Source organism: Nanorana parkeri, unplaced genomic scaffold (genome assembly GCF_000935625.1).
Source record: "Nanorana parkeri isolate BGI_ZX_2015 unplaced genomic scaffold, ASM93562v1 scaffold4, whole genome shotgun sequence".
Taxonomy (NCBI): Eukaryota; Metazoa; Chordata; class Amphibia; order Anura; family Dicroglossidae; genus Nanorana; species Nanorana parkeri.
In genome coordinates this window covers 3,989,083-4,016,996 of record NW_017306272.1, presented here as the reverse complement: position 1 = coordinate 4,016,996, position 27,914 = coordinate 3,989,083, and the positions used below count along the sequence as shown (strand labels likewise).

General features: G+C 42.0%; 1 protein-coding gene across 2 annotated transcripts in view; it reads left to right on the top strand.

The window, feature by feature from the left end:
• The window catches only part of TAX1BP1 (Tax1 binding protein 1), an 82,169-nt gene that overhangs the window by 21,512 nt on the left and 32,743 nt on the right, over positions 1 to 27,914 (top strand). For both annotated transcript variants that reach the window (XM_018576270.1, XM_018576261.1), the window contains exons 3-5: positions 6,056 to 6,158; positions 15,265 to 15,452; positions 17,373 to 17,531. In XM_018576270.1, the coding sequence (XP_018431772.1) occupies positions 6,056 to 6,158; positions 15,265 to 15,452; positions 17,373 to 17,531 (450 nt within the window). The remainder of the gene's footprint in view (positions 1 to 6,055; positions 6,159 to 15,264; positions 15,453 to 17,372; positions 17,532 to 27,914) is intronic.

Below are 27,914 nucleotides of genomic sequence, written 5' to 3'. Positions count from 1 at the left end.
ATAAAGCACTACAGCCCTTGGGTTTTAACTATATGGACATGAAAGGGGGCACACTCCGTATTACTTTTTCCGTAAGTCTGCTGATCGCAGTCCCCCATCCCCAAAGCAGGACTTGATATGAAAGCTTACACTTAGGCCTGGTTCACACCTGGGCGTTTTTCAGCGCTGATCGAAGCGCTGAAAAACGCTCAGCAAGGGAAATTCCATAATTTTTTATGGACATGGTTCCCACCTGGGCGTATTTCAGCCTGTGGAAATGCGCTGAAAAACGCCCTACACCCAAACAAGTACAGGAGCTTCTTTGGGGTGTTTTTCAGCGCTGTTATTCCCGAGTGTGGCTCAGGGTTAACAAAGCGGTAACCCTGAGCCACATTCGGGAATACAGCATAGGACTTACCTTGTCCACGATTCCCGCTGTGTCCTCCGGCCGCTGCCGACTTCCGGGTTCCGTCCCTTGCGAGCGGCCGCCTTGCAGGGGATAGGAACCGGCGGGAAGTTTGAAAGTTTAAAAAAAGAGTAAATAAAGGGGGAACAAAAATCATACTGTCAGCGAGGTATAAAAACGCGCGTTTCACTGAACGAAAAAAACGTGCCTACGGTACGCCCAGGTGTGAGCCCAGCCTTAGAGAAGTGTCCTCCTTGTACTGTGTCCTAGACATCTGTTGCATCCAAGCACTCGTCACTATCCTACCTCCAACACCACAGGTAGATCCGCTTGCATACAATGTATCACTGTTGTACATTAGGTAATAAATGCACTTTAGATCAAATTCATTCCTCCAGCACACTTTCCCCTGGCAGAACTCAAGGCTAAATAGCTAACGAAATGTGGTGTGCCACTTAGGTTATGTGTACTGTCTAGACATAGTTGTTTCAATCTGATAAAAGTAAATTGCTTTTGTAAATCAACATTGTTTGCTTTATCAGCCTGACAGCAATTTGTCTTAACTTTCACAGTACAAAAAAACTTGCTGTCATTTTTAATTGTGTATTTTTTCCCCCCCATTGACATAACATGTAGTTGGGAGAGAGTAAAGATCCACAGGGTTTATTCACAAAAGGGTGAAGAGTTTGGAGAAGGCCGGAAGGAGAAGTGAACAATCTAGGACAACATAGCTGGAAAAATTCTCCAATTCCGCTCACTTTCCAGTTCAGCTATGTTGTCCTAAATTGTTCACTTCTCCGGCCTTCTACAAACTCTTCCCCCTTTTGTGAATAACCGCGTCAGAGTCCATGACCTTGTTGATCTGCAGAAACTTCAGGAATAATTAGGAATTATGATGACCTCATAGAAATTTGAAGAGGAGAGATTTGTTTTAGTGTAATTTTTTCTTTTTTTAGAATTAGTTAATTTTAAAAGGGAAAGCCAAGAATCAGAAATGGATATTTTGGTTCCATATTTGCCTCATTTCCATATAAGTCCGTGAATAAAATGTATATTTTCTCCTATAACCCTCCAGAATTTCTGCACTGGAAATGATTTTAAGATGTAAAACATTTGTTTCCCATTTCGCCTGGTCCATGCATCTTCCTTCACACCACAACAATCCACCATGAAAACGTGATTCCCTTTTCCTGTCGAGGATTATCACTTGCTCATTCTCCTTGTGTACTCCATTTGTTATAATAAAAGACAGAATACATATGTGACATCATCCATGTTAGTGGCCAAAAAATGTCTCGTACATCAGGAATTTTTTGTTTCATTGTTTCTTCATCTTAGTTCATGCATACATAAGCTGACTGATGAGACGGATGAAATATTTTGTACCTGATCAGTGATAACAAATCCTGAGTGGTGATGCCAGGATGGTGGTGAAGGAGGGTGGAGATGGGCCTAAAAATGGTTTATATACTCTTGTTTGATACTCCCACGTGGGTAGAGATCTATATCACACTCTGGGGCCTATTTATGGCACAGTGGCTTAGTGGTTAGCACTACTACCTTGCAGCACTGGGGGTTCTCGCTTCAAATCCTGGTCAGGACGCTTTGTGCATGGCGTAGGCATGGTCTCTCTGTGCTTGTATTGGTTTCCCCTAGGGATGCACCGATACCGAGTATTTGCATGAGTACTCGTGCAAATACTCTGATACATAAAACGAGTACCTGTGCCGCGTCCGCCATCTTCAGGGACCCGAATCCGCCGCACACAGGACCTCAATCGCGTCTTCAATGAAGCAAGATGGCCGCAACCTCCTCTGTCATCTGCTCCATTCTGACCTCTTCTTCCGCTGATTGGACGATTGGACGATTGACAGGCTTCCTCACCAGTCAGGAGTGACTGGTGAGCAAGCCTGTCATCATCCAATCGGCCAATCAGCGGGAGAAGAGGTCAGAATGGAGCAGATGACTAGGCTGTGACACGGAGTGGCTGAAGCAGACGGAGAAGACGACACAGCAGGTTAGTACTGACACACCTCATGGGGCTGGGCACAAAAATGCTGTTTACTGGCATATATTATTTAAAAAAAAGAAAATAACTATGTAGATATTGCTAACTAAGGCTTGTATCCCCCTAGTGGTCAAAATAGATGAGCACATGTCCAGACTGCAGACCAGAACACAGTGTGGCACAGCTATATCCAATTCTGCATACCTGGCTTTATATTATAAAGTTCTTATAATATAAAGCCAGGTATGCAGAATTGGATATAGCTGTGCCACACTACAGAGTGTTCATGTTCTTCATAATATTAAGAAACTGACCTAAAATCATGGTTTTGTACTGCTTTAGAAAAAATTTGACCTGTCCCTTTAAGAAAAAGTATCGGTAATTGGTATCGGCGAGTACTTGGAAAAAAGTATCGGTACTCGTACTCGGCCTTAAAAAAGTGGTATCGGTGCATCCCTAGTTTCCTCCCACACCTTAAAGGAGAACTATGAGGTGAGTGCTTTTCACTCACCTCATAGTTCTAGCCGACCTGTGACAATGAGACTGTCACAGGTCGGCTCAGTAGATCGGGAGGTGAGCGAACACATACCGGCATTCGCTCACCTCTCGATCCTGTCACAGCTCTCTGCCGTGACAGGGGAGGGGCTGGATTCCCCCCTCCCCGCTCCGATCCTCCAGCGCTGACTGGTGGAACGGACGGTGAGGGGGCGGGTACAGCTGGCTCTGCCTCTGGATAGGCAGAGCCAGCTGTCACTCATGCAGCTGGGCGGATCCAGACATAATTGTCAAGATCCGCTTCAGCTGCGGCGTCTCCGTATACCGCAAGCTGTAGCTCGCGGTATACTGAGCTAAGGGTGAAGGGAGGATGCTAGTTTGTGTCCTCCCGTTACCCTAAGGAGATCTATGGGGAAAAGCCCTAACCCCATAGTTCTCCTTTAAAGACATGTTCCTGTCTAAATCAGCCCTGTATGTATGTAAGGTAGGAACTTTAGACCCCACTCACACCAGGGCGACAACGTTTTAGCGTGTTTTGCCCATTTTTATGCACGTTTCAGCACGCTTTACAGGTGCTTTCTGTTCATAAGCAATTACATTTTAAGGAGCGTTTTCAGCTTGTTTTTACAGTTGTCCGATGAAAAGCAGTCTCAGCTGCAAAACCGCGCTAAAAAAAGAGACCAAAAACGCGCTAATCAGGCCGTTTCCATTGAAGTCTATGGAGGAAAATGGGCTGATAAGTGCCACAAAAGAAGCTCAGAGACTTTTTCAAACACCAGGTGTATTTTTCTGCCCCATTCAGTGCGCTTGTGTGAACAGCCCCAATAAGAATACATGGGGGGAATTCATCAACATTGGAACAGACAAATTCTGGAGCAGTTGCCCAGTGCAACGCAGCGGCTTCTCTCTTCAGTTTGTTTTCTTTGAAAATGAAAGAGAGAAGTTGATTGGTTGCCATGCACAGCTGCTTCAGATTTTGTCTGCTCCAGTTTTGATGAATTCCCCTCATAGGATTTTATGTTGCATGCGTCTCAGCGTGGAAAAAAACAAGTGACGAAATGCCCTGGCGTGAACGCGGTCTTAGATTGTAAGCTTCTTGAGGGCAGGACTGATATGAATGTGCAAATATATAAAGCGCTGCGTAATTGTCGGCGCTATATAAATACCCCCAAAAAATCAATAAATATATAGTGATGTGGCCTAGCTTTTTGTTCCCCTACAGTACCTTGGAATCCACCAGGAAGTGAACATACACAAGAACAAGCATAGTGAAAGCTAGAATGAATAGTATAACCTTACAAGCAGACACATGATGGTAGTTTGTATTAGGGGCTTGTGCATACTTTGCACTTGAAGTAGAACTGACGCCAAAATAGTTTTTTAGTTTTGGCTAGAGTAAGGGAGGGTGATAACCCCAGTCAGCATTTGTTATTGCCATCTGTTTACCATTGGGGAGATTTCCCTTCACTTCTTGTCCAATAGCCAACAGGAAGTGAGGGAACTCCCTGGTGGTCAGCAGGGTCACCAGAACTAGTGTCCCCTTTGGAAGATTACCATTTCTGTTCTGATAACAACCCAAAATGTGGGATTTCCTTTCACTTTCAGTGATAAGCGTCACCAGGACAAATAGAGAGGTTCAATCTAACAGGGACCCAGACGACAATAGAAAAAACCTTGACAGAGGTTCTTTCCCTTTCCACTCTATGCAAAAGAAAAAGTTTTGGCTTCAGTTGCAATTTTTAAATAACAAAGGTCAAAACTTGTTTCTTCCCAGGAAGCCTTTACAGGCACAGTATCGTGTGTTTTCAGTCCACATATGTTTTCAGTTACTATTGCATTTTTCTTTTTAAAGTCATTTTTGTTGTCACTTTCCCATTTTACATGCTCCCTCTTCCAGACTTTGTTAGTGTATTCTATGTAGAGATTTGTAGGTTAACCATTAGAGGCAGAGTATATCAGCCAAATAGGGAGTCCGTTATTTTTAATGAGTTGGTCGTCTCGCAGACTTGCATTTTTGCTGCCATGTTTATTTTTATATCATTACAAATGATGCACACAAACAAGGTCTTTAAAATATTATGCGGCTGGATAAGATTTACAACGAGCTAGATTTATCTGCATGTTAATCTTAAAATATTGAAGAGACTATATATTCCCTTTAATTGCCCTGACCTGTGTGGGACTTGCTCTTTACTGTGTGCGGCTTTTTTATTCCTTTTTGTGCTCACGAGTTGGCTTGCCCTACATGTACACATGCTGTTGTTTTTTTTTAACTTTTTTGCCATGCCCTTAGTTTGCATCACAATACTATTCACAACTATAAGACGTGTATGTATGTAAGATATTGCAATATATTTGGAGAATATTTATTATGCATTTGAAAAACAGATGAAGTAATATCACTAGTCCTCAGTAGTGATGAGGCTGGGCTTGGTGCGAACCAAGTCCAAGCCCGCTCAAAATATAAAAAAACCTCACAATAAGAACAGAGACACTGCCCAATCTCTCATCTGTGACTGAGGACTAGAGATGAGCCGGGACTGGGTGCAAACGCCAGAGTTCTGACCACCAACCCCCTCCTCCCGACCCTATCGGTTGCGGGGAGGCACAGCTATACATCACCAAGGGGCCGGGAACACCCCCACTGCAACTGCCGCCACTGGTCGGGAGGAAGTGGTGGCGATCAGATTTTTAAGTGGGCTTGGGCAAACTCAGGCGTTCGCACCAAGTCCTGGCTCATCGCTAGTCCTCAGTCACAGAGGAGAGATTGGGCAGCCTCCCTGTTCTTATTGTGAGGTTTTTGTTTTGTTTTTTCTTACCTTGGCAAGATGAGAAAGATAGAACCATGAATGCGGTCACTATTTCCTTATTGGATTTCCTCACTTTCCCAGTATGACATTTCACTAGGCCGGAAGTGAGGGGAACCTTGCAACAGAGACAGAAAAACCAAAACGCTTTCCTTTGGTAGAGGATTGCCTAAACCCCTACCAGATTTTTATTTCTGTCTCTCTCCCTATTGCAGATTTTCCCATTACGTTCTGTCTGTCCTCAGCTGCTTCAGTCCTGGTACCCCTTTCTCATATCTATGTCTTTGTTTTTCACCAACGTTTTTGCCTTGTGAAGAAAAACCAATATCGTGCTTGACACATGATATTTTACTTTTGCAGGTTGGATGGAGCACTGCTCGAGACTATTATACCTTTTTGTGGTCACCTATGCCTGAGGACTATGTGCCCGATTGCACTCGCGACTGTGTGCTGACATTTCAAGGTTAGAGCCTGTTTACTTTAAAAAGATATAGATATAGCCTTAAGTCGAGCTAGTCTGTGTGTAGTATGGATAATACAGAAGAAAGGAAAAGACAGACTAAACAATATTTGTATATTTTTGTCTAAAGCTGAACTCTTGGAAGATATAAAAGTCACACATGAATGAGCCCTGGATTCATTAATACAATTTTTAAATGTATTATTTTTAAATGGTAGCATTATAAGTACCTGGATTTCACCTGGTATCAGCCTCTTGCAGTTCCTGTGTAGCAGAACTGGAGTGTGAGAGAAGTAAGCAGCACGAGGAGACAATCAGTTCTTGTGCTGTCAAGAAGCACGCTGAAAGTAAGAAAAAGCAGAGTGACAGAGCAATGAACTCACCACTGTGTTGCTTCTCCTTTCACTGTCCAGTCGCATGTTGGGATAGGTCCAGGACGGCCGGTGCTTATAGGAAATGGATTAAAATGGATCAGATGATTGCGCTGATTAATGAGTGCTCGCAATTAGCGTGCAAAATTTAAAATCCAGAGCACCGGGCTGCGCTACATGGCAGTTTGTATGGATAGTACACTGACACCAGCAGAGGGGAGGGAGAATTTGCCGAAAGGTAAGTATAGCAGGGGAGCAAGATTGGTGGGGGTAATTCAATTTTCCCAAATTCACCTGGGAAAGTGGAATTACCCTTCAAATACTAGAAATGTTACCTAACTCCTATGTGTTTTTATATATACATATAGCTTAGGATAGAAATGTCATGATACATGTCCCCCAGATTAATAACAGGGTTATTCACAAAAGGGTGAAGAGTTTGGAGAAGGCAGGAGAAGTGAACAATCTAGGCCAAAATAGCTGATTTGGAAAAACTCTCCAATTCACCTCACTTTCCAGTTCAGCTATTTTGTCCTAGATATTCTTCACTTCTCCTGCCTTCTCCAAACTCTTCACCCTTTTGTGAATAACCCTGTTAGTCTTGCATTGCTTTCGCTCTCCTGCTTGCTACCTGTAGCTCCCTCTTACCTGGCCTGAATGGCAGAGGTTTTTATACTCTGCTCTTCCACAGTCTAGCCTTATTGCTTCTAGTTAAATATACAAATAGTAGTAGTGGAGATTCTTCAACTTGAGGGCACACTAAAAATGTTAAAAACATACCAGCACTGTACTTCTCCTTCCACATCCTTCTACTTTGCAGTATTCATATACAGTATCTGATACATTATTGCAAAAGACTCTAAAAACACGGAAACATTTTGTGTTCAAATCGTTACATTTATTTCCCCCTTTCAGACATTTTTATGTGTGTTGGACATTTTGTCTGTATTCTTGGATTGAGTTGGTTGTTGTGTGTCTCCAGATAATTCACCTGTTCATTGAGCGCCCCAGCACAGTCCTGAACTGTTGTCCAATAACAGCTGGATGCTTCCACCTGTGTAAACTAGCGGTTAGGCCATAAACTGAGCTTGGATGAATACATTGAGCATTCCATTTTTTTTCACATGCATAAAAGCAGAGTTTTATGAAGTTCTGTAGTAAACGTCCTTATGAGACTTGAGTCAGCCAAGTTACAAAAGCCTGCGGTTACAATCAAGCTCGAAAACGGTAGTATTTCCTTGATCTTCACAAGTGCAACATGCAGCTGACCTGTAATTTTGGCAAAGCTTGTAGAGAGATATTTTTTAATAAAATGGTGCGTATAGCTTAAATGCACTGCAACAAACCTAAATCAATCGGGCAGTTGCCCGTCACGGATTTATATATTTTTTAACTTCAATTACTCTGATGAACAGTTATTACACTTTATACCTGGAGTTTGAGGTATGTACAGTTTTGTGTATACCTTCCAAGCTTTAAATAACCTTTCTCTTACTCCAAACCAGCTCCACCCCTTGTTGGGCATACACAACTTCCCTACATGGAACATGTTGTACCCTAGTATCTACTGACTAGTGAGACACCACTTAGTATCCCTGAAGGCTGTTGTTCGCAGCACCATGTTTTTTATCCTGTGCTTGCTCACACTGAGCTGTTGGAAGCAAACTCTGCCCTATCGGTCCTTTTCCAGTTTTATTTCTCAAAATTCCATTGTTACTGTCATATTTTAATTCACATACCTGTTGTCAGAATTATACAATTGTTTGAAGGCTCCCACAGGGTCCTTTTGTGATCCTGAGAGCAGTGCTCTTTTGCAGTTACAAGCTAGTTCAGGTTAATTTCTGAACATTCATATCTAGGTAAATAGCCACTCCACAAATCTTGATGAAGGAAGTAGTGGTGGCTTATATCAAGCTTCAAAAGATTATTCTAGTCCCATGAGTGGCTGACATCCTATTGGTTGCTCATACTGGGGATCATCGATCAGTGCAGTTCAGGCACGTTAGTCTTCAGCTTGTTGATCTTGATTGGGTATTAAATTGCTGTAAGTCAGGTCTAATTCTTGTCAAGGAGAATGTGTTTATGGAGGTATGTCTTGATTCAGGCAGCCATATTTTATTTCCCCAATTAAAAAATCGGCCAGCATTAGTTAAAAAAAAAAAAATTAGAGGGGCCATGTCCTTTTTTGATCTTTTTATTAATTGCAGGTGGGCCCAAGCTAATGCCAGGGTACTGCAATTGTCATTTCTCTTGCGTGGTTTGGGAGTGCTCTGGTTCTTGTGAATGCTGCTTTTTGCATCAGAAATGACCCTAGAATATTTGGACTGGTGGTAAAAAAAATGAATTGGACAACGACTCATGGGCACTTAAAAATCAGTCACCACGGATGCAGATCTCCAGGGCTGGCAGTACTAGTTTTTAAGACCTTTGCCTGCAGGGCCAGTGGTCCAATGTCCGATAGTAATATCCTTACCAAATAATTAAGTGGGTAGAGTTCCTGTTCTAATCTATTTTTGCAGTGCACCTAAAGGGTTCCGTGAAAATGATTGTTCATTAAGTTGCCAGAAGCTGAACGTTGAGGTTATTCAGTTCCTGGTAGACACATTGGCCTCTCCAGGCATAGATTTGTTGCCTGCCAGGAAGGAAGTGTTATTTCAGGGCTCGGTATTAAATCTAGACGTGGAAAGTCAAAAATGGAAAACTGAACAACTCACTTAAGAAAGGACTGTTCTGATCTATCTATAGCTACCAGTTTTAGAGCTCAAGTACGATTACTTCATCAATCTTGGAACTTGAAGGACTTTCTCCAGTTTTAATGTGAACAGAGAGATGTTACAGACTCCTTTTGCACGCAACATAGATTTTTCTGCAGAAAGGCTTAAACAAGATGATCTTAAAATTAAACTGCGTGCAAACCCCAGCAATGAACTTCTCTTATTAAATCCATTTTGGTCTGTTTAATATACCATTGCTATCATTTTGTTATACACTGAGTGGCTAGTTTATTATGACCACCTGACATTTGTAGGCAAATTAGCTATAATTTTGCGCTGAAGTTGCTAGAGGGCCAGACCATTATAAATAGGGAAGCAGGTTGTTCACCACGACAGTAGAAGTGATTTGTTTCTGAAGATATGGCGAAACAACGCGATTTAACCAGTTGACATCCGCGGTGTTAAACCCCCTTCCCATCCAGGCCATTTTTCAGTATTCAGCGCTGCGGTACTTTAACTGACATTTATTCCGTCATGCAGCGCTGTACTGAAATGAATTTTATACCCTTTGGACCCCAAAAGAAGCTGATGAAGCAGAGATCTGCTTTATCAGCTTCTTCTCTCTGGCAATAGCAGCCAGATGACTGACAGGTGAATGCGGAAGTGATGTAATACACATCACTTCTGCATTCACAGCCCGGACGGAGATCAGCAAGGAGCTGATCTCCCGTCCTCCTCCTCCTGACGCCCTCGGAGCCGGTCCCGGGATCCAAGATGGGGCAGCGGATCCCGGGAATCAAGGTGAGCGGTCAGGGGGAAAAAAAAAACCCGGAAGCGCCGACCTGGTGGGGGGGGGCGGGGGTGCCCCGAACGAGCACATATAGGCGATCGGCGGGCTATGGACCCGCTGATCGCCTATATGTGAAACACCCGGTAACGGGTGTGTTTAATCGTCGGGTCTTTTCTGCCCGTGCGTGCCCGCTAGGGGGCACACGCGAGCAGTAAAAAATTGCCGTCTGGAGAGGGAAACCCGCAGATGTAGCAGTGCCGTCCGTCCGTTTTTTTACTACGGGCGGACGGCAAGAGGTTAACAGCCTTTGAACGTGGGATGATTGTTGGCGCTCGGAGCCATGGAGCGAGTATCAGCAAAACAGCAGAATTTGTTACATGTTCAAGAGGGGCTCATTGTTAAAGTGTTTAAAGACTGGACTGTCAGCCGAAAATCTGGGTCTGAACGTGCGAATTGTGGCCGTCAGCGACTAGTCAATGTTAGGGCAGAACGGAGAGTGGCAAGACTGGTACAAGACAACAGAAGGGCAACAGTGCAGTGTCAGATTCCTCCCATCACCTTTCAACATCTCGTGGAGTCATCTCGTGGCCCAACGAAGTACTGATGGGGTGGTCATAATAATCTGGCCACTCAGTGTATCTGTTTAATAGGTGCAAAAACCCCTCATGATCTTGTCAGCAATTCAAAGCTGTCCTGTGTCTTCTGTGGACTCCTCTCAAAAAGCCCTCCCAGTTCTCATCTTGGACTACAGATTAATTGGCTTTTATGTTGTAAAGATCTGAGAGTAGGAGTGGTTGAGTAATTTAGCAAGAGACTGGGAGGGATGACAACACTTGGTCCACATGTATGTTGTCAGCCTACAACAGGGCTTAAAGTAGTAGTAAAGAGGACCTTTACACTGAATCAAATTCTACCAATGCATCCCCCTATGTATGATGATTAATAATAACAGACATGTCAGGTGTAAAATGCTGTGGTTTTGAAATTCTTACACTTGCAGAGCTTTCACTGCTTTGAAAGGGCAAAATTATTTCAGTTTCCCCAAGCAATGCACACTGTAATTGTCTTGTCTTAGAAATGATGATGATGATGATATAAGTGTCAAAAGCATTGCATCCTGGGAAGGTTACATCGGCGGAGCATTGCTGGAAAATCTCATCTGTAATCTCTCGAGATCTCAGGGAAAGGCATTTTCCTCCCCTGAGATGATGTGCATGGTCACATGTCTAGAGACATGAGAAATAAGGAATGCAAAGAATCAAAGCCGGGAATTATGTAGAAGTATGTGTTTGTAGATTGTCATTACTAAACATTTCTAAAGTTGTGTTTGTTGTTTTTTTTTTTTTTTTAAGATATGGCTAAAGGTTCACTTTAAACTCTCTCCTTAAATTTTTATTTCAATAATGAATCCAAATCAAACAAATATATATTGCCCAGCACATTTCTTTAAAGTGACACTAAACTCAGGTGTTAAATCTTTACGATTAACAAAAATATATCATATTTGTGTATCACTCGGCTGTAGATCCTCAAATCATCTCTGAATTGGTGCTGACACTGTCCTTCCTTCTGGAGGGGGGCTACTTCTGTTCCCCATGGTCCCTGTGTGTGTTGTAAAGTAGCCCCCGCACCAAGCTATTCTTGTGTTTTAGTTTACTAATTTGTATTGAGATTGTAGTCCATTACGGGAGTAAGCTTGGAGTGGTGACCATGGGGAACAAAAGTAGCCCCCCTCCAGAAAGGAGGACAGTGTCAGAATGAATGCAGAGGTGATTTGAGGATCTACAGCCGAGTGATACACAAATAAGATACATTTTGGTTAAGAGTTAGGATACTTGAATGCATTTTTAAGATTTAATTCCTGAATTTCATGTCACTTTAATAATTGCAAAATAATGAAAGGTCAAGAATTGTATGTACAAAACTATGTGTAGATCTGCTCCAACTACGCTAAAGCGCCATTTCAACTTCATGGGCCAAGTCACCCACGGCTGCTATAGACCAAAATTTATTAGGTCTTTATTTGGAAGATTATCATACGCTTACAAGACATTAGCGCTTGTATGCTAGAGACAATCCAGACTTCTTATGTCCTTGTTTTCAGAGTTTTACCCTAGGGGGGATTTTTTATTTTTTTTTATAAGGCTTCAATTTGCACTCTTGAAGGAGAAGGCAAACATGCAACATAACATGACTCTTACCTGTAATTCAATTTTCCCAACTCCTCTACAAAAACATTTTGGTTTGCTCTATCTCAGACTGCACTGAGGGTAATTGGGTGGGAATGGGTTTCCAGTGGAATGTGCTTCCTGTCTTTTAAGGCTGAGCAGTGTCAGTCTGGGCTAACTTGGAGGAGGAAGAAATGGCAGAAATGATATTACAAGCATGTGAGCCAGTCAAAAGATATGGATTCTAGTGGGGCAGCCAGCTGCAGAACATGACCACTAGGATAAACACCCAAGTTGGCCAGCAATTCATTTTATCAATTGAGACTATTTTCATGCTTGACTATAGTATACCATTAAAGTAGAAATGAAGCCCAAACTTTTTTTAGATTTAGATGAAGTAAAGGAGAATTATAACCCCAGTCAACTTTTTTTTTGTGACCTGTGTTCCATTGGGGAAATTGCCCTTCACTTCCTGTGCGATAGTCACAACAGGGAATGAGGAAATCCCTCCAAAGTAAGGGAAATCCCAGAACTAGTGTCCCCATTGGAAGATTTATCATCTATTCCTGTTCTAATAAAACACCAAAATGTGTGATTTTCTTTCAGTGATAATGCTTATCAGGACCAATACAGGACAAATCTCCCTAACGGGTACACAGACAGCAGTCAAAACCTGATAGATGTTCTAAATCACTCGCCACTCTATTCAAAAGTAAAGTTTTCTGGCTTCAGTTGCACTTGAAATTTCACTTTGCATTCTGCTTACGTTTTACATACCTGTTGCTTTTATGAATTTTAGCTCTGTTTGCTGTATCCATATGGCAGTCTGCTCTTTTTAAAACCCAGTTGCAATGAAATGCGGTTCCAGCTGTATTTCTGAATGAAATGCTTTCTCCCGTTTTTTTTTACATACCAGCACATGGTCTATGATTGTGATTTTGTGCAGGGATTCCTTGAATATGGTGTTTTCAGAAAACTTGCAGGCTAAATTAATACTTGGCCATAACCTGATACACTGTTGATAGAAAAACTGCAGTTTTTATGTTTTAAATAGCTGCTGCTAAAGTGTCCCACTCCTAGGGGCCGTGCAAAATGCTTGTAATGTGAAAACGTCCAAAAGTACCCAGAAAGAAAAATGTGCTAAAGAGCTTTACTGTGTTCCAGGATAAATATTTGTGCTAATACAACGCAAAGTACCTGGTTCCTTGAATAGTAATGCCGTTTCATGTTCTCCCTATCCATCAAATTCCTTCAGTGTTCTTGAAAGCTTGGTAATAGCTGCTGTGTACACATCCCTCCTGCCCAACACCTAGTTCTTAGGACATTTAAACTCTTTTTGCAAAAGGATTTAAACCCACACTTAAAGGGAATTTGCAAAGTTAGAAGCATGGAAGTTGCCATTGCGGACTTGTTTTTTAAAGTAGCAAGCACCTATTTTATTATTTTAACCGCTTGAAGACCAGGTGTTTATACCCCCTTCCTGGCCAGGCCATTTTTCAGTATTCAGCGCAGCGGTACTTTGACTGACATTTATTCCGTGATGCAACGCTGTACTGAAATTAATTTTGTACAATTTTGGGGACAGATAGAGCTTTCTTTTGGTGGTGTTTCATCACCACTGGCGTTTTGATTTTTCACTATATTTCAGAAAATTTACTGAAAATTTTGGAAAGTTTTTTTTTTTTTTTTTTTTACATTATGTTAGGAAACGATTATTATTACCCAATTTTTTTGTAAAATATAAAAGTCGGGGTCACGTCGGGTAAATAGACACCAAACATGTCATGCTTAACAATTGCGCGCACCCGCAAAAAACTACCATACCCAAAATTGACCAGGCGACGCTTTAAAAGCTTTTAACGCTCATCAGTTTAATGTTATCAGTGATTGATGGAATTATTGCCCTCACTGCGACGTTCGCGGCGATAACATGTGCGGTGTAATGGGCGCTATCGCCGTTTTTGCAGGTATGCATACCTGACGCATGTGTGTATGGGTGGGGGGCTTTAAAAACATTTTTTTTTTTTAATTCTTTTTTATGTGTAACTTAAAATTTATTTGGTGAAAACATTTTTTTTCCATATTTTTTTCCCCACTTAACTTTATTGCTATCACATAGGGGGGCTAAGAAACCCCCCTATGTGATGGCAAAATATGTGACAGGTCCTCTTTATGGAGACATCAGGGGTCTCCAAGTCCCATAATGCCACCTAGGACCCCCGAAGAAGCTGATGAAGCAGAGATCTGCTTCATCAGCTTCTCTCCAGCGTCTGAAGCTGGAGAGTGACACAAGAATGCGGAAGTGATGTAATATACATCACTGTAATATATACATCACAATATATGCATATATACAATATACATCACTTCCGCATTCTGGCAGCAGAGAGGGGACCGGAGGGAGATTGTGTACCGATCTCTCTCTGATCCCCTGTGACAGAGACACTATGCTGGACCCCGGCTCGCACTGGGCACAGCGGAGCCCGGGACCAGCGTGACAATGGGGGGTGGGGGGGCGCGCAGGCAGGGGGGAACACGGGCTGGCAGCTCATACAAACGACGCAACCCCTGATAATAACATGGCAAAGTAGCAATAGCATCTTCACTTTACTGCACATGCAGAGATCAGAGCTGTGGGAGGTACCCAGCAGGCACCACCCACTACAGGCTGCCTGCAAAAGAACATACAGGAAGGGGCGGATACAAGACCAGTCACCCTGTACAAGAACATTGAGCAGCAGTGGCTGGTCTTTATTACAGGAAGCTCCTGCACAAAGCAAATGTTTCATGCTGGATTACTTCACAGATCTGGGCACAAAGCACAACAAATAAGAATACACACGACTTCTATCAGTTTGTCGTATTTGCTTACCCCAGAGTTCAGCTTTTACGTTTTATTAAGTAAAAATGATCAAGCTGCAAGATAGTAGGGCATGGTCTTTGGGTATGCATATACATGGAAATGTCAGAAAAGCAAGAATATAGATTATTTCCATCCCATTCGAGGAACTCATGTTTCTAAGAGCTTTTGGAATTGACAATATGTTGAACTTTTTCACATTTTAGGATACTATCTCCCTAATGATGATGGAGAGTTTTACCAGTTCTGCTATGTGACACATAAAGGGGAAATCCGGGGAGCAAGCACACCTTTCCAGTTCCGGTCATCTTCTCCTGTAGATGAGTTGTTAACCATGGAAGATGAAGGTCATTCAGACATGTTGGTGGTGACTACGAAAGCTGGCTTGCTGGAGGTATGTCAATTTCAGTAATGCCCCTTGTCTCTCTCTCTATGGTCATTTCTAGTCTTCTTCATGTATATAACTTTAATTCCATGATTTGTGGCTGGAGGTTACTCTGTATACAAACAGGCATGCTTAATCTGTTAAAAGTCATAAAATAACTGTTTTTCCCCCTTCATGACAAAATGTGGTGTCCATCATGACACTGCAAAGTGCAGGGACCCTTGGCACAAAAGCCATTTCTGTCTGATATTTGACAAAGCAGTGTAATTTTAATTGAGGAAGTATTAAACCTCTTCACAATTTGTGGATTGAGAATGTCTTAATGTCTAGAATGTCCATATTGTGGCCGCAGATGAAAGCTGTGGATTATACTCTAAACGATGAACAATACGTGGGAGTTACCAGGGTGTTTATGCTGACTGTTCTGATCTCCTTACATTCCCAATTACATTAACAAAGGCATTTCAGGGAGGCAAAAGATGCTTTAAAACACTCTTTATACATTTCAAAGTGTAGATGTGTAAAAGGTTCCCATTTAATGCACTTAAAGGTCCATTAAAACAACACTGGTGTTTTCCTAAGACTCAGTGGGCCTTTTATAGGTAAAGCTGTTTTATTTTGAAATAATAGGGGGGACAGAAAATAAAATAGTAGATATTCAAGAGTATGGGGGAAAATAAATATCAATGTTATTAACAGGAAGATGGCAAGGTAGCAGAGCAATAGTAAACGGTAAGATAAACAAGATGTACACGATTTGTATGCTCCAGGGAGGTTATCCAAGTAAAACATAGGATCAGTAACAGCTCTTGTATGAAGGGGTAGGCTCACAGATGGACATAAGGTTGAAGTCCATTCTACATTAGTGATTGAACAGGAAAGATACCATGCTTGATTTGCAGCTTGGTAAAGGAAAGTTGGGAACTGAAGGAAAAAGAGAAGGGTAAGGGGATGGAATGGTCTGCCATATCTTGGGCGAGGTTGTGGGATGGAATGGTCTGCCATATCTTGGGCGAGGTTGTGGGATGGAATGGTCTGCCATATCTTGGGCGAGGTTGTGGGATGGAATGGTCTGACATTTCTTGGGCGAGGTTGTGGGGTAACTAATCTTTACATGGTGGTAAAGGGTGTTTGGGTTTGGATTCTATGTTGGGGCACAGTGTGCTTGAGAGCAGTCAGTAAAAAGACCGCAATTATCAGTCTTCAGGTGACCTCTGAAACTTGTGCTGAAGAGGTAAAAAGAAAATTAAAAACAACCCTGTTTCCCCCGCCATCTTGCATGCGAATGGGCATTGTGTGTGTGTGCGTGCGCGGAGTGCTGCCCCCCGTTACACTGTGTGCTATATTGTGGTAGCGAGGCAGCAACGCTCTCTAACACGCCTAATGTGCATTAAAGGGTAAGTTCAATTTCCCAAGTAATTTGGGGAAAATGGATCTAGCCGCTCAAATCTGGCTCCCTCTCCCCCCGCTGCTATACTTTGCTTTTGGGTGAGTGGTCCTTCCCCTTCGCTGGTATGGATGTACTCTCTGTACCCCATACTGGCGTCCAACACAGCCCTGTGCTAAGGATTTTGAATTTTGTTCGCAAATTGCGAGCACTCGTTGGTAAGTGCGGTCACTTGACTGCACTGACCAATGAGAAGCGCTTCGTAGCACGGTTAAATACGGTTTTGGTTAAAATTAATTTTTTGTATCACAAGTAGATTGGACCCCTAAATTAGCGCTTGGACAAGTAGGGTTTTTTTTTTTTTTTTTTAAATGACCACAACCCTGTCCCAGCACCAAAAAAACATGCCTGTTCATCTGAAACCAGTGTCGCAGTGTTTTGCCTTTGTCTCTTATTATATTTAAGCAATTGCCAGTTATGGCATCAAGTGGAAACATCTTGTCTAAAGTAAATTCTTATTCATTGTAAATTGTATGATTTAGCTGAAAATCGAAAAGACAATGAAGGAAAAGGAAGAGCTGCAGAAGATAACCGCCATTCTAGAGAAGGAGACAGTCCAGCTGAGGCAACAAGTGGAAAACCTGGAGAGCGAGCTGTCACGTGAAAGAGAGTGTTCTGAGCAACTGTCTTCAGAACGAGATGTAAGTGTAAATTGGACATGTTATATTCTGTTAAAGGCATTTATTTTAATAAGTGTTCCCTTCGCTTTTCTGTGTTCTATCATCAATTTTAGTAACATCACTTAAAGTGGAATAAAAAAAACCAGGAGATCTGAAGGAGGTGCATAAATAGTACATACTGTACCTGCACAGTTCTGAATCCTCAGTGAACCACCTGTAATTCCAGTATGATCCATTTCCGAGACCGCCGCTAGTCTCCAGCTGGAAATTCCAGCACAGACTTGCATGCTTCAATCTATACTCTAAGAGATGCAGAAGCTGTAGGTCTGGGAAATGGAGTGGAGTAGAACTTGCAGTCCGTGTGTAGCATTTAATCCATGCACTCACTTGTCCCCAGTTGGTTTTGGAGGTTGTCTAACATTTTTGTGTACTTTGAGGGCCCATTTACAGCACATCTAGATCATCTCCAGACCAGATTGTTTCCGGACCCAAAATGCATCCTAATGTATCCCTATGCTATTTCTGGCCTCTGTTCACAACAGAGCAATCCTTTCCTTCCAGACTAGACCAGAAAAACACTGCATGTCTCATTTTCTCTGGTCTGGAGCGCATGGAAACACATCAGAAACGCATGCAAACACACTGGAATGCACCTGAAAGCCAATTTGAAGCTAAAAAAAAAACCCGATCTGGAACGCGGGAAAATGACAGAAAAAACACGGCAAAACCCAATGCACCCGCGTTCCAGATCTGGTCCAGAAAACCTGGCCTAAAACAAGTTAATTAATGAACCCTTAAAACATCATCCCTGGAATTCATAAAGAGTGTCCTAGATACGTGCAACACAATCAACAATTTACTCCAGCAGGAAATACGTCTTATTTACCTTCACTTTCCTTGCAGTATTTCTGTATAAATTTGTCCCAACAGCAGCGGCATACAGTAACAGTGTTATAAATATTTGAACTACTTACTACTACTAACAATGACAATTTTGTAGGTTTTTCATTTTTTTTGGTGCATGGCTTCCTGCTACATCCACACCACACAGCAAACACCTTACTGAATTGCCCCTATATGTCAAATATTTGATGAATTATTTGTATTGCTAACACACAGAATGCAGCGATTGCTTTTACTCACTGGTGATCCTTCCTGCTGGGAAAACAAGTTTTAGTACCAAGTTATTGTTCATTGGCGCCCTCTAAAGGTTAAGCTTGTGTCTGCACCCACCTGCAGAAATCCTCAGGTATAGTTTAATAATGAGATCTTGGATATGCATCATATGCAACAGTTAAAATAGTTTATGTAGCGAGTATGTAAAAGCTCACGCAACAGAAAGTTGGCTATTGCTCTGATTTCAATGCTGGTGGGTAAAAAAAAAAAAAGAGATACTGTAAGTACTTGTTATAGGCCAAATGTACGGGGCAGTACAAAGCATTCGTGTGACATTGGCCTAATTTCCACTCTGTCTGTTGATATTGTACCCTGGATCTATATTATTTCAAGTGCTTACACTCACGGTGTGCTGTTCCCCTTTGAAGGCAATTCAATGAGATGATGACAAGCAATATAGTATAAGGTGCATGAGATGTGTGTTTACAGAGTACAGGTTAATTCTATTAACCTCCTGCCACTTTGGCTTTTATGTTGTAAAAAGATTAGAAAGCTTCAGGATTTTGGTACCAGGCTTGGAACACAACCATTTCCAGATGTGTTCCCCTGAGGGAAAGCCAGCAAGCTGAAAGGCTTTCATGCAGTGACCTACAATGTGTTCTAACTGGATTGTTAAACATACAGCGACAAAGCAAATGCAAGAATGAATGCTGAGCTGATTTTTTAAACACAGAGTTTCCAGTTCCCATTGATTTCCAGGGGGCATTGCCAAGATTAGGACTTCTGTCCCTGGAAATGTGCCTAAATGTGAACACAGAACGTTTCTAATAACACTTGTGTTCTTTCTGCTGCTTTACTGAATTTTCATATATTCTTGCTTTGCTCTTTTCCACAACCTGCTGAGACTGTATTCAGAGTAGCAGACACTGATGCAGGTTGTCCTTCCCATTTAGTGTTGAGTAAAATCATCTCCGGCCAAAACCTATTATTTGGATTTACACAGAGCAGGGAAGGGATGTAATAATGTCTGCTAGGTTTTATTTAGGGTTTGTGTACCTGTTGGGAAGATTTATCCTCACTTCCTGGTGGGACAGGAAGAGATGAGAAATCTCTCCATTGGGGACACCAAAACACTTGTTTTTAGTAATTTCTCAAAGGGTCTGGGTGTGGTAGAACCTCTGCCAGGTTTATGTCTGTGTCTTCCTGTTTCAGGGACAACCACTTCCCCCATGTTTGTCCTATTACAGGAACTCCAAATGTTTTAGAATTTCTTCAATGACTTCACCGACAGCAATAAAAAAAACTTTACGGATTATTAACTCTTGCCAAGTCTAGCTAAAACTGAATTAAAGTCTTGGCCAGAGATGGGCTTTACCTGGTTATAGACCAACCGACACTGAAAAAGAAGAGTATGCTGCTTGAGAATTTGATATGCATTTTGGAAAAATAGCACAGGGTAAACATAAGGGAGCTGCAATGCAGGGAAACATGAAGACTTTTAAAGGTTAAGCTGGCCATATACTAGTAGATTTCCAAACAAATGATCATTCTTTACCAGCCGATAATGCCATCAGACACTTGACGAATGACGATTAAAATGTTGTTTGATTTTAAAGGAGAACTATGAGGCGAGTGCTTTTCACTCACCTCATAGTTCTAGCTGACCTGTGACAATGAGACTGTCACAGGTCGGCTCAGTAGATCGGGAGGTGAGCGAACACATACCGCCGTTCGCTCACCTCTCGATCCTGTCACGGCTCTCTGCCGTGACGGGAGGGGCTGGATTCCCCCTCCCTGCTCCGATCCGCCTGTGCTGACTGGCAGAAATGACGACGGAGGGGGCGGGTACAGCTGGCTCTGCCTCTGCCTCTAGATAGGCAGAGCCAGCTGTCACTCACGCAGCTGGGCGGATCCAGACATAATTGTCGGGATCCGCTTCAGCTGCGGCGTCTCAGTATACCGCGAGCTGTAGCTGTAGCTCGCGGTATACTGAGCTTTGGGTGACGGGAGGACGCTAGTTTGTGTCCTCCCATTACCCTAAGGAGAACTATGGGGAAAAGCCTTAACCCCATAGTTCTCCTTTTAACATTTGGTTTTGGAATGAATGGCGGTTTCCTGAACGAAAACCACATTCACTGTTTGAATTTTGTTTGTTCAAGAAACCTTTTTCATCCTGCTGCTTTGAATTGTTTTTTGTTACTGCGGTCGAAATCCATTGTTGACCAACTAATAAAAAAGGCAAATGAAAGATCTTTCGTACAAAAGTTCTTTTGGAAATCTAAGCCGTGTATGGCCAGCTTAAGTCTTTCTAAAGCATAAAAAAAAAAAGGTTTAGGATGAGTTTTAATAAGATTGCAATTAATATAAAAAGTGAGATCAGGTACCCGGTAACTGACATATGATCATTCAGCAGTTAGTTTTTGTGACCCGGCTGCGTACATTGCCTGAGCAGCAAATTGCTTTCATAGTCATTTTAAAGTGTTGGTTACTCTGCACATGTAAGCCTTGTGTTCTGCTCACAGAGTATGGTGAACACTTGTATCTCCTATAGATCTTTTATGGAAGGCTGGCTGTACATATCCCTTTGCTTTGAGGTCACATGTGGACCTCCTGACATGACTATCTGACTATTTGAGGCACAAGGCTGGTTAAAATTAAAAGGGACATGTCAAGCCAGAAATATGCATATTTTTTATTAGGTGCATGCTACAGTACTGTCTTGGTGTACATGGCTTCAATACCTAATAAGATCTTCAGTCAATATGTGCATGACAGCCCTGGGGCACCCACTTTAAAAGAACAAGGTAGCAGTGGCTGGTCCCCTTTGTCCATGCATAGTGGATGGCATTTGGTAATTGCTGTACTGGCTGAGCCTTGTGATCCTAGCTTCTATAGCTAATTGAAAGCCATCCTACCATCCACACCATGCATGCTTCCAGAAGCTAGGATTAGTCAGCTTGACTTGCACATTTTTACGTGTATGCTATATGTTTGTCTCGAGCAGTACTAAACAAAGTTGTCACGTGGTCAGTCCTGGAACAGCTTCTCCATTATACCTTTATGAGTATATGCCCATAGTACCATGCCGCTCAGCACCCAGATAAGTAAGTAAGCTCCAAGATGGCAGCAATGCCAAAGCAGTAATGAGAGGTCCATGTGGTGCATACTGTTTTGATGGGTATTTGGGGGGTGGGGAACTCTGTTTAGGCCTCATTCACACACGAATCGGCCTGCACGTGCAGCTCCGTGCTGCGTGCGGGGCCGTACCAAGTAGCTGCCGGGAAGGACAGGTGCTGCGTGTGATTAGAACGCAGCCCCCGTCCTTCTCTATGGGGCTACGCGGCTGTCCGCTCACCTCATTTGCAGGTCCGTAGGGGTGCGGGTTTTCTGGCAGGGACGCATACAGGATCCATTCGGGTGATCGTATTCATACGCCGCCGGAATGGATCCTGTATGCGTCCCGGACAGAAAACCCGCACCCCTACGGACCTGCAAATGAGGTGAGCGTAGGGGGGCGTACGGCCGCGTAGCCCCATAGAGAAGGACGGGGGCTGCGTTCTAATCACACGCAGCACCTCTCCTTCACGGCAGCTACTTGGTACGGCCCCGCACGCAGCACGGAGCTGTACGTGCAGGCCGATTTGTGTGTGAATGAGGCCTTAAGGAATTGTAGTTGTCTTATAAACCCACTTGCTGGCCGGAGGACGTCCAGCATCATCCTCCACTTTCTCCCCTGCCTTACTGCCCCTGGCCCACCCATTCCATTCATTGTGTTGCAGTTCTTTCAATAATGGAGTTGCAGCATCACATGTGGCCTTGGACAGTAGGAAGGCCCACTCCTCCAGACTGCCATCTACCCATCAAGACATTTTGATTTTTCATAACTCCACTCAAGATCCAACCCACTGCTTGCATCAGGCCTGAGCACTCCTGAGAGGAGTATGGGGGCAGGGTACTGTGATGTTTACAGGAAGCTGTGTGCAGCCCTCCCACCAGCCATGATCTGTCTGCATTGCATAGCAAAGCACAGATCCAGTGATGGCATCTCATATAAACAAGGATTTTATTTCAAAAGTCCATTAGCATGCTGATAAGGTACGGGGAGGAGGAACCAGGGAAGTGCAAAATATAAGCAGATTTAAATTCAGATTTAGGATCGTTAACACTAAACATAAAATAATTAGAGCTGCGGCATAACTGAGAATGAAAAGTACAATGTAAAATGTATGTGATTTATTTGAAATAATTTATAATAATATTTGACTGTTTAGCTTGGAGTATTTTGGAAGCCAAGTTGAGGGATTTGTTTTCAAGCATTAACTGAAAGTCAAGCAGCCAACAGGAATTAACACATCAGTATTGTAACCCTGACTGACATGCCTGGAGTTGTACAAAGCCAAATAATAAAAATATGAATGCGGTGCTGGAACTAGTCACAGCTGACACATAGAGTATTTTTAAATTAAACAGAAACGTATAAAATGAAAATTCTGGTTTCCAAAATGAGTGTGGTTCAATGGCAGATCATAAATTAAAGTGGAGGTGACCTGAAAACCGATTCTAAAAAATAAATAGAACAATAACTAGTATGTGTGATAGTGGAGCAAAGCCTGAAAATGTTAACATTTCTCTTGTTAAAAAAATGGACAAACATTGCTGGTAAAATAATATATGGGATCATGTAAACCATACTATAAAACAGAAGTATGTTTGAGGTCACCATGGATTTCAGCAAAGTACCTCCAAGTACTTGTGGTAGGCCATGGTCCCTCTATGCGACTTCTGAGAACTCCGATAATGTTCTACAAAAACCTGTGTGTGTTCTAAAATAATTCACAGAAATTCCTATTGGATATAGGGGGGCCTTATTTATAGAGATCGGCAGAATAACTGCTTTTTGTTTACGGATACAGTTATTAAAAGAAGCCTGACACAGTTCCTTTTCCAAATTATGGCCATTTAAAAATAAAATGGATTACACTTGGTTCAAGGGTGGTACAAATTATGGTTGAAGACATGGAAAAAAAATGTACCCTCTTTGAACTACAGTATATTCACAAGAAGTGAAATAATTGATCTGGACAGCTGATCAATAAACAAAAGTATTGGAAGTGATATTAGATGGGTCAAAAATGCAGAATCAAAGTAAAAAGTGAAAGAGCTGGCTTTTTAGGTAGCAAGACATGGTCTTATATTATATTATACTGTATATTTTATAAGATTCTTTATTTTTTTAACATGTAAAAATCTGCTTTAAAAAAGTCTTCAAATATAAAGTGGAAGTAAAACCTGGTTAAAAAAAAGAACCCCCAGGAGCTATTAGCCATAATGTGCTAGTATGCACAGCACATTAGCATGTTATGGGATACTTACCTGCGAAAAGCGTTCCTTTTCAGCGCTGTACTCCTCCCTCTTTGGCGTTTACATTGGCTTGAACCTATTCAGAGTGTCGAGTACATTTGATTGGCCAGCCCCCAGTGACGTAACTTATGTGCATGTGCACAGGAGTTACTTAATCTAGGCATGCCCGGTCTGTGGACCTTGCTGCACATGTGCGGCTCAGCGTGTAGAAAAAAGAAATTGCCAAATGGTAAAAGGAAGCTCTTGTAGCAGAAGAGACTTGCACAGTCTTTTCTGCCATAAAAAGCCGGCCAATCATCTTTTTTTTTTTAAATTCCTTTTACTTCCACTTTAAATTGTTTTTGTTTTTTTTAAATTCTTAAATAAAATGAAGATTTTTACAGTATAAAAAAAAAGTCGGTTCCTTCACTTATTACTTTCATTGCATCATATATATGGATGTGGTACCCTATTTATCATATATTATCCGTATGTAAAATGTCAGTAATATCTAATGTATCTCTTTATAATAACACACACATATACACTACATATGTAAGTACATTTTAAATGAACTTTTGCATTTGAGGGGTTTTTTTTGGTTAATTTGTTGCATATCGGCTTCCAGTAGAACTATGGAAGCTGCCATTGCTGACATGTTTACAGCCCCGGGAGGAAAGTGATCATGCTATGTGCCAGTAAATGAGTTTCTCTTAATGCTTCATTCACATATAGCATTTGCGTTATCTGCGTGGGACGAAAACCATAACATTTTTAATCTGCACAGATTCCACTGGTTTGCGGCTTTTATATAGCCGCGAACGTGCGGAATCTGACATAACATCGTGCTTGTACTATATTGAAAACCACGTGGCTGCCGCAACAGTCTGAACAATGCACATTAAAGATAATTGTTTTTCTATGTTTAGAGCGGCTCTGCGCATATTCGTCCGGCCCATAAGGCTCGGACACCTGCTCCTGTGTGAATGGAGCCTAAGAGAACTGGCACATAGTGATGGCAGCATCATGACTAGATCAGGAAGTGGTTTTATGTACGGTGTATGCCGTGCCTGTTCTTACAGATGTTTAATGCACTGTCGTCTTGTAGGTGATACGTCCTTATTACTGAACGTTTGATTTATTTCAGATCTAATTTCACTTGGAGCCTTTCAGTCCATGTAAGGTGTCTGTGTCTTTGTGCACTTTAGATGTCTGATTTATGCAGGCTGAAAGCAAGAAATCTCTTATCTCTTCTTCAAACAGGATAATACTGTTATATTAAAACATATAGTAAACTCTTCCACTTTATCTGATCCGGATTCGTGATATCTTGCATAAGGCAAGAACGTTTGAATGTCCCTTCGGATTCACATAACAGAGGCTTAAAGGTTGTTCTTTGGGGTCACTCTTTGCAGCAGCTGTCAACATTTGTATTTATTTGGAGGTCTCCTTTTTATTAAAGCTAAACCTTGAAAGAGTTTTCTAGTTTAAATTAAACCTAGGCAATCCCTTCAATACCGAGTAATAGCTAGCAGTGGGTGCCCCAAGCTAGAACCCTAATGATCGTATGGCTGGATCCCACCTTGGAACTGAACACTTCTCAGCTGAAGCAGTCAATGGCTGCCTATGGGTTTCAGAGGGAAGGGTTAGCAATGGCTCCCTATGGGTCTCAGAGGGAGAGGTCAGCAATGGTTGCCAGCCTATGGGTTTCAGAGGGAGGAGTTAGCAATGGCAGCCAACCTATGGGTTTCAGAGGGAGGAGTTAGCAATGGCAGCCGGCCTATGGGTTTCAGAGGGAGGGGTTAGCAATGGCAGCTAGCCTATGGGTTTCAGAGGGAGGGGTTAGCAATGGCAGCCTATGGGTTTTAGTGGAAGAGGTCAGCAATGGCTGTCAGCCTATGGGGTTCAGAGGGAGAGGATAGCAATGGCAGCCTAAGGAGTTGATTTACTAAAGGCAAATAGGCTGTTCTGTTTGCAAGACAATTTTCATTTGGCTTAGTGAATGTGGTGAAAAATTCACTTTGCAAAGTATACCCAATCACATGCAAGGAAAATGGGGGGAAAAAAACAGTATTTTTGCATGCACATGACTGGATGATGGAAGTCGGTAGAGCTTCACCTCCTTTAACAAACTAAGGAAGGATTGACCTGCAAAGTGAATGCTGATTTTCCTGTAGTAAATCCACCCCAATGTATTTCACTTCAGGCCAGTATGGTACCGGTGTACAGTAATCTACAGCATCCAGATTCTAGGTAACTGGACTAATATCAGGATCCTGACTGGTTTTTAGGGGTTACTGCATTGCACATTTTCTATTTAATAAGCCCATACCTTTCTTCTAATCATGGAATGTGTAGTTGAGCATAAACTATGAAGTAAACATTTATGAGTACATAAATTAATATTGTTTTTTGGCAGAAAAGCGCACGCATTTGCATTATGGCGGCTTTAAAGTTCGTATCACAATATTGCTGTGCCCAAGTGTTCATTACAGTAGCAGGGTAGTAAAGTTAATGGCATAACAATGCTACTGTTAATGATTCATACATACTTTCTACAGGATATGGACCTGCTAGTTCTAATCTGCAGTGTTGGCAAGCCGATATTGCTCTGAGGAAGCAATTTAGCAGAAACTAAGCTGCTGTTTTCACAGAAAAGCTCCCTGGCCCATCCATAATTCTATGAATCCATCGCTGCCATTGGCTGGAGCAGACTCCGCGCTTACCTGGGTTTGGCAGCGCGCCATGTAATTGTAATTTTAACTATGTTTTACGACTGGTTAGCGTGCCATAAACAAGGTATTCTGTCAGTGGTTAACTCTCTTAAATTTAATTGATGGCGAGGCTGACGTCAGAAGTGATAAGACGGGGATTCACATAATGGCTTTTCCTTTCCTTTGCAGGGTATATAGCTAACAGCATACAAAGGTAAATTTGCACTGGCAGGATGAGAAGCTCTAATTGCCTCGGCTTTTATGGCAGTAAAAGGTGTTTCATAGTCATAAATGGGTGAATCCTGTTAACAATTAAAAAGCTTCTGCGGCAGAGAGAGAAGTTCAGCCTTCAGTGTGTTTCCAGTACAGCCGCCTAATGTAGACCATAGGTTTCCGAAACACCGACTCCGTGTTTGTATGGATCTGTTCTCCAAAAACATCCTACGCACGGCCTAACGTGTTTTCCTGAACATCACTCTGTACATAGCAGTGCTTGGATTCCCCTAAATATATGCGATTTTGTTATATTTTAGATATACAAAATTGCTTTTTTTTTCATGGCCTATTTTTTTTATGTTCCCGTTCACTCCAGTCTTTACAGAATTAATTGTGTGTATGAAATCCTCATAGTGTTAGTTAGATCCTTGGATTTGCAGTAAGCCGTGCTTGGAAGTAGAGATCATATTTTATAGGTGGGGGGAGGGGTGAACATTAGTTTTGTAATGTCATGTTGCCCTCTAGTGGCCTAATATTTGGAAGCTCCATCTAGGAGTTAGTGTTTTATATAATAGCTTTAAATTGCACCATAGTCCCACAACAAATCAAATATATCTGTGCTAAATCATTTTTATTTTTTTTCTGTAAAGGATATATTTGTAGCAGTATAGTGTACAATATGTGTAGGCAGACCTATAATCCATTTGTTTCTGATATTCCTTTGCATATGTAATTTTTTCATCTATATATCCAATATGTTTATAAATGTAGGATCATTGATTCAAGAGACATCACACGGGCTGTATTATGGTCCCATAGATAAATGTCGAGGCTTAACTCTTGCCTGTCTCCTGCAGATTCCCTCTTCATCACATATTGTACATAAAACAAGTGTAAGGAAAGTCATTTAGTAAGAGATGACTAAACTGATCTTTAGTCATTTACACTTACTTTTGTATATGTTATCATTTGCTTCATACTCTTAAATATCTACATGATTTAATTTTTTCATCATACA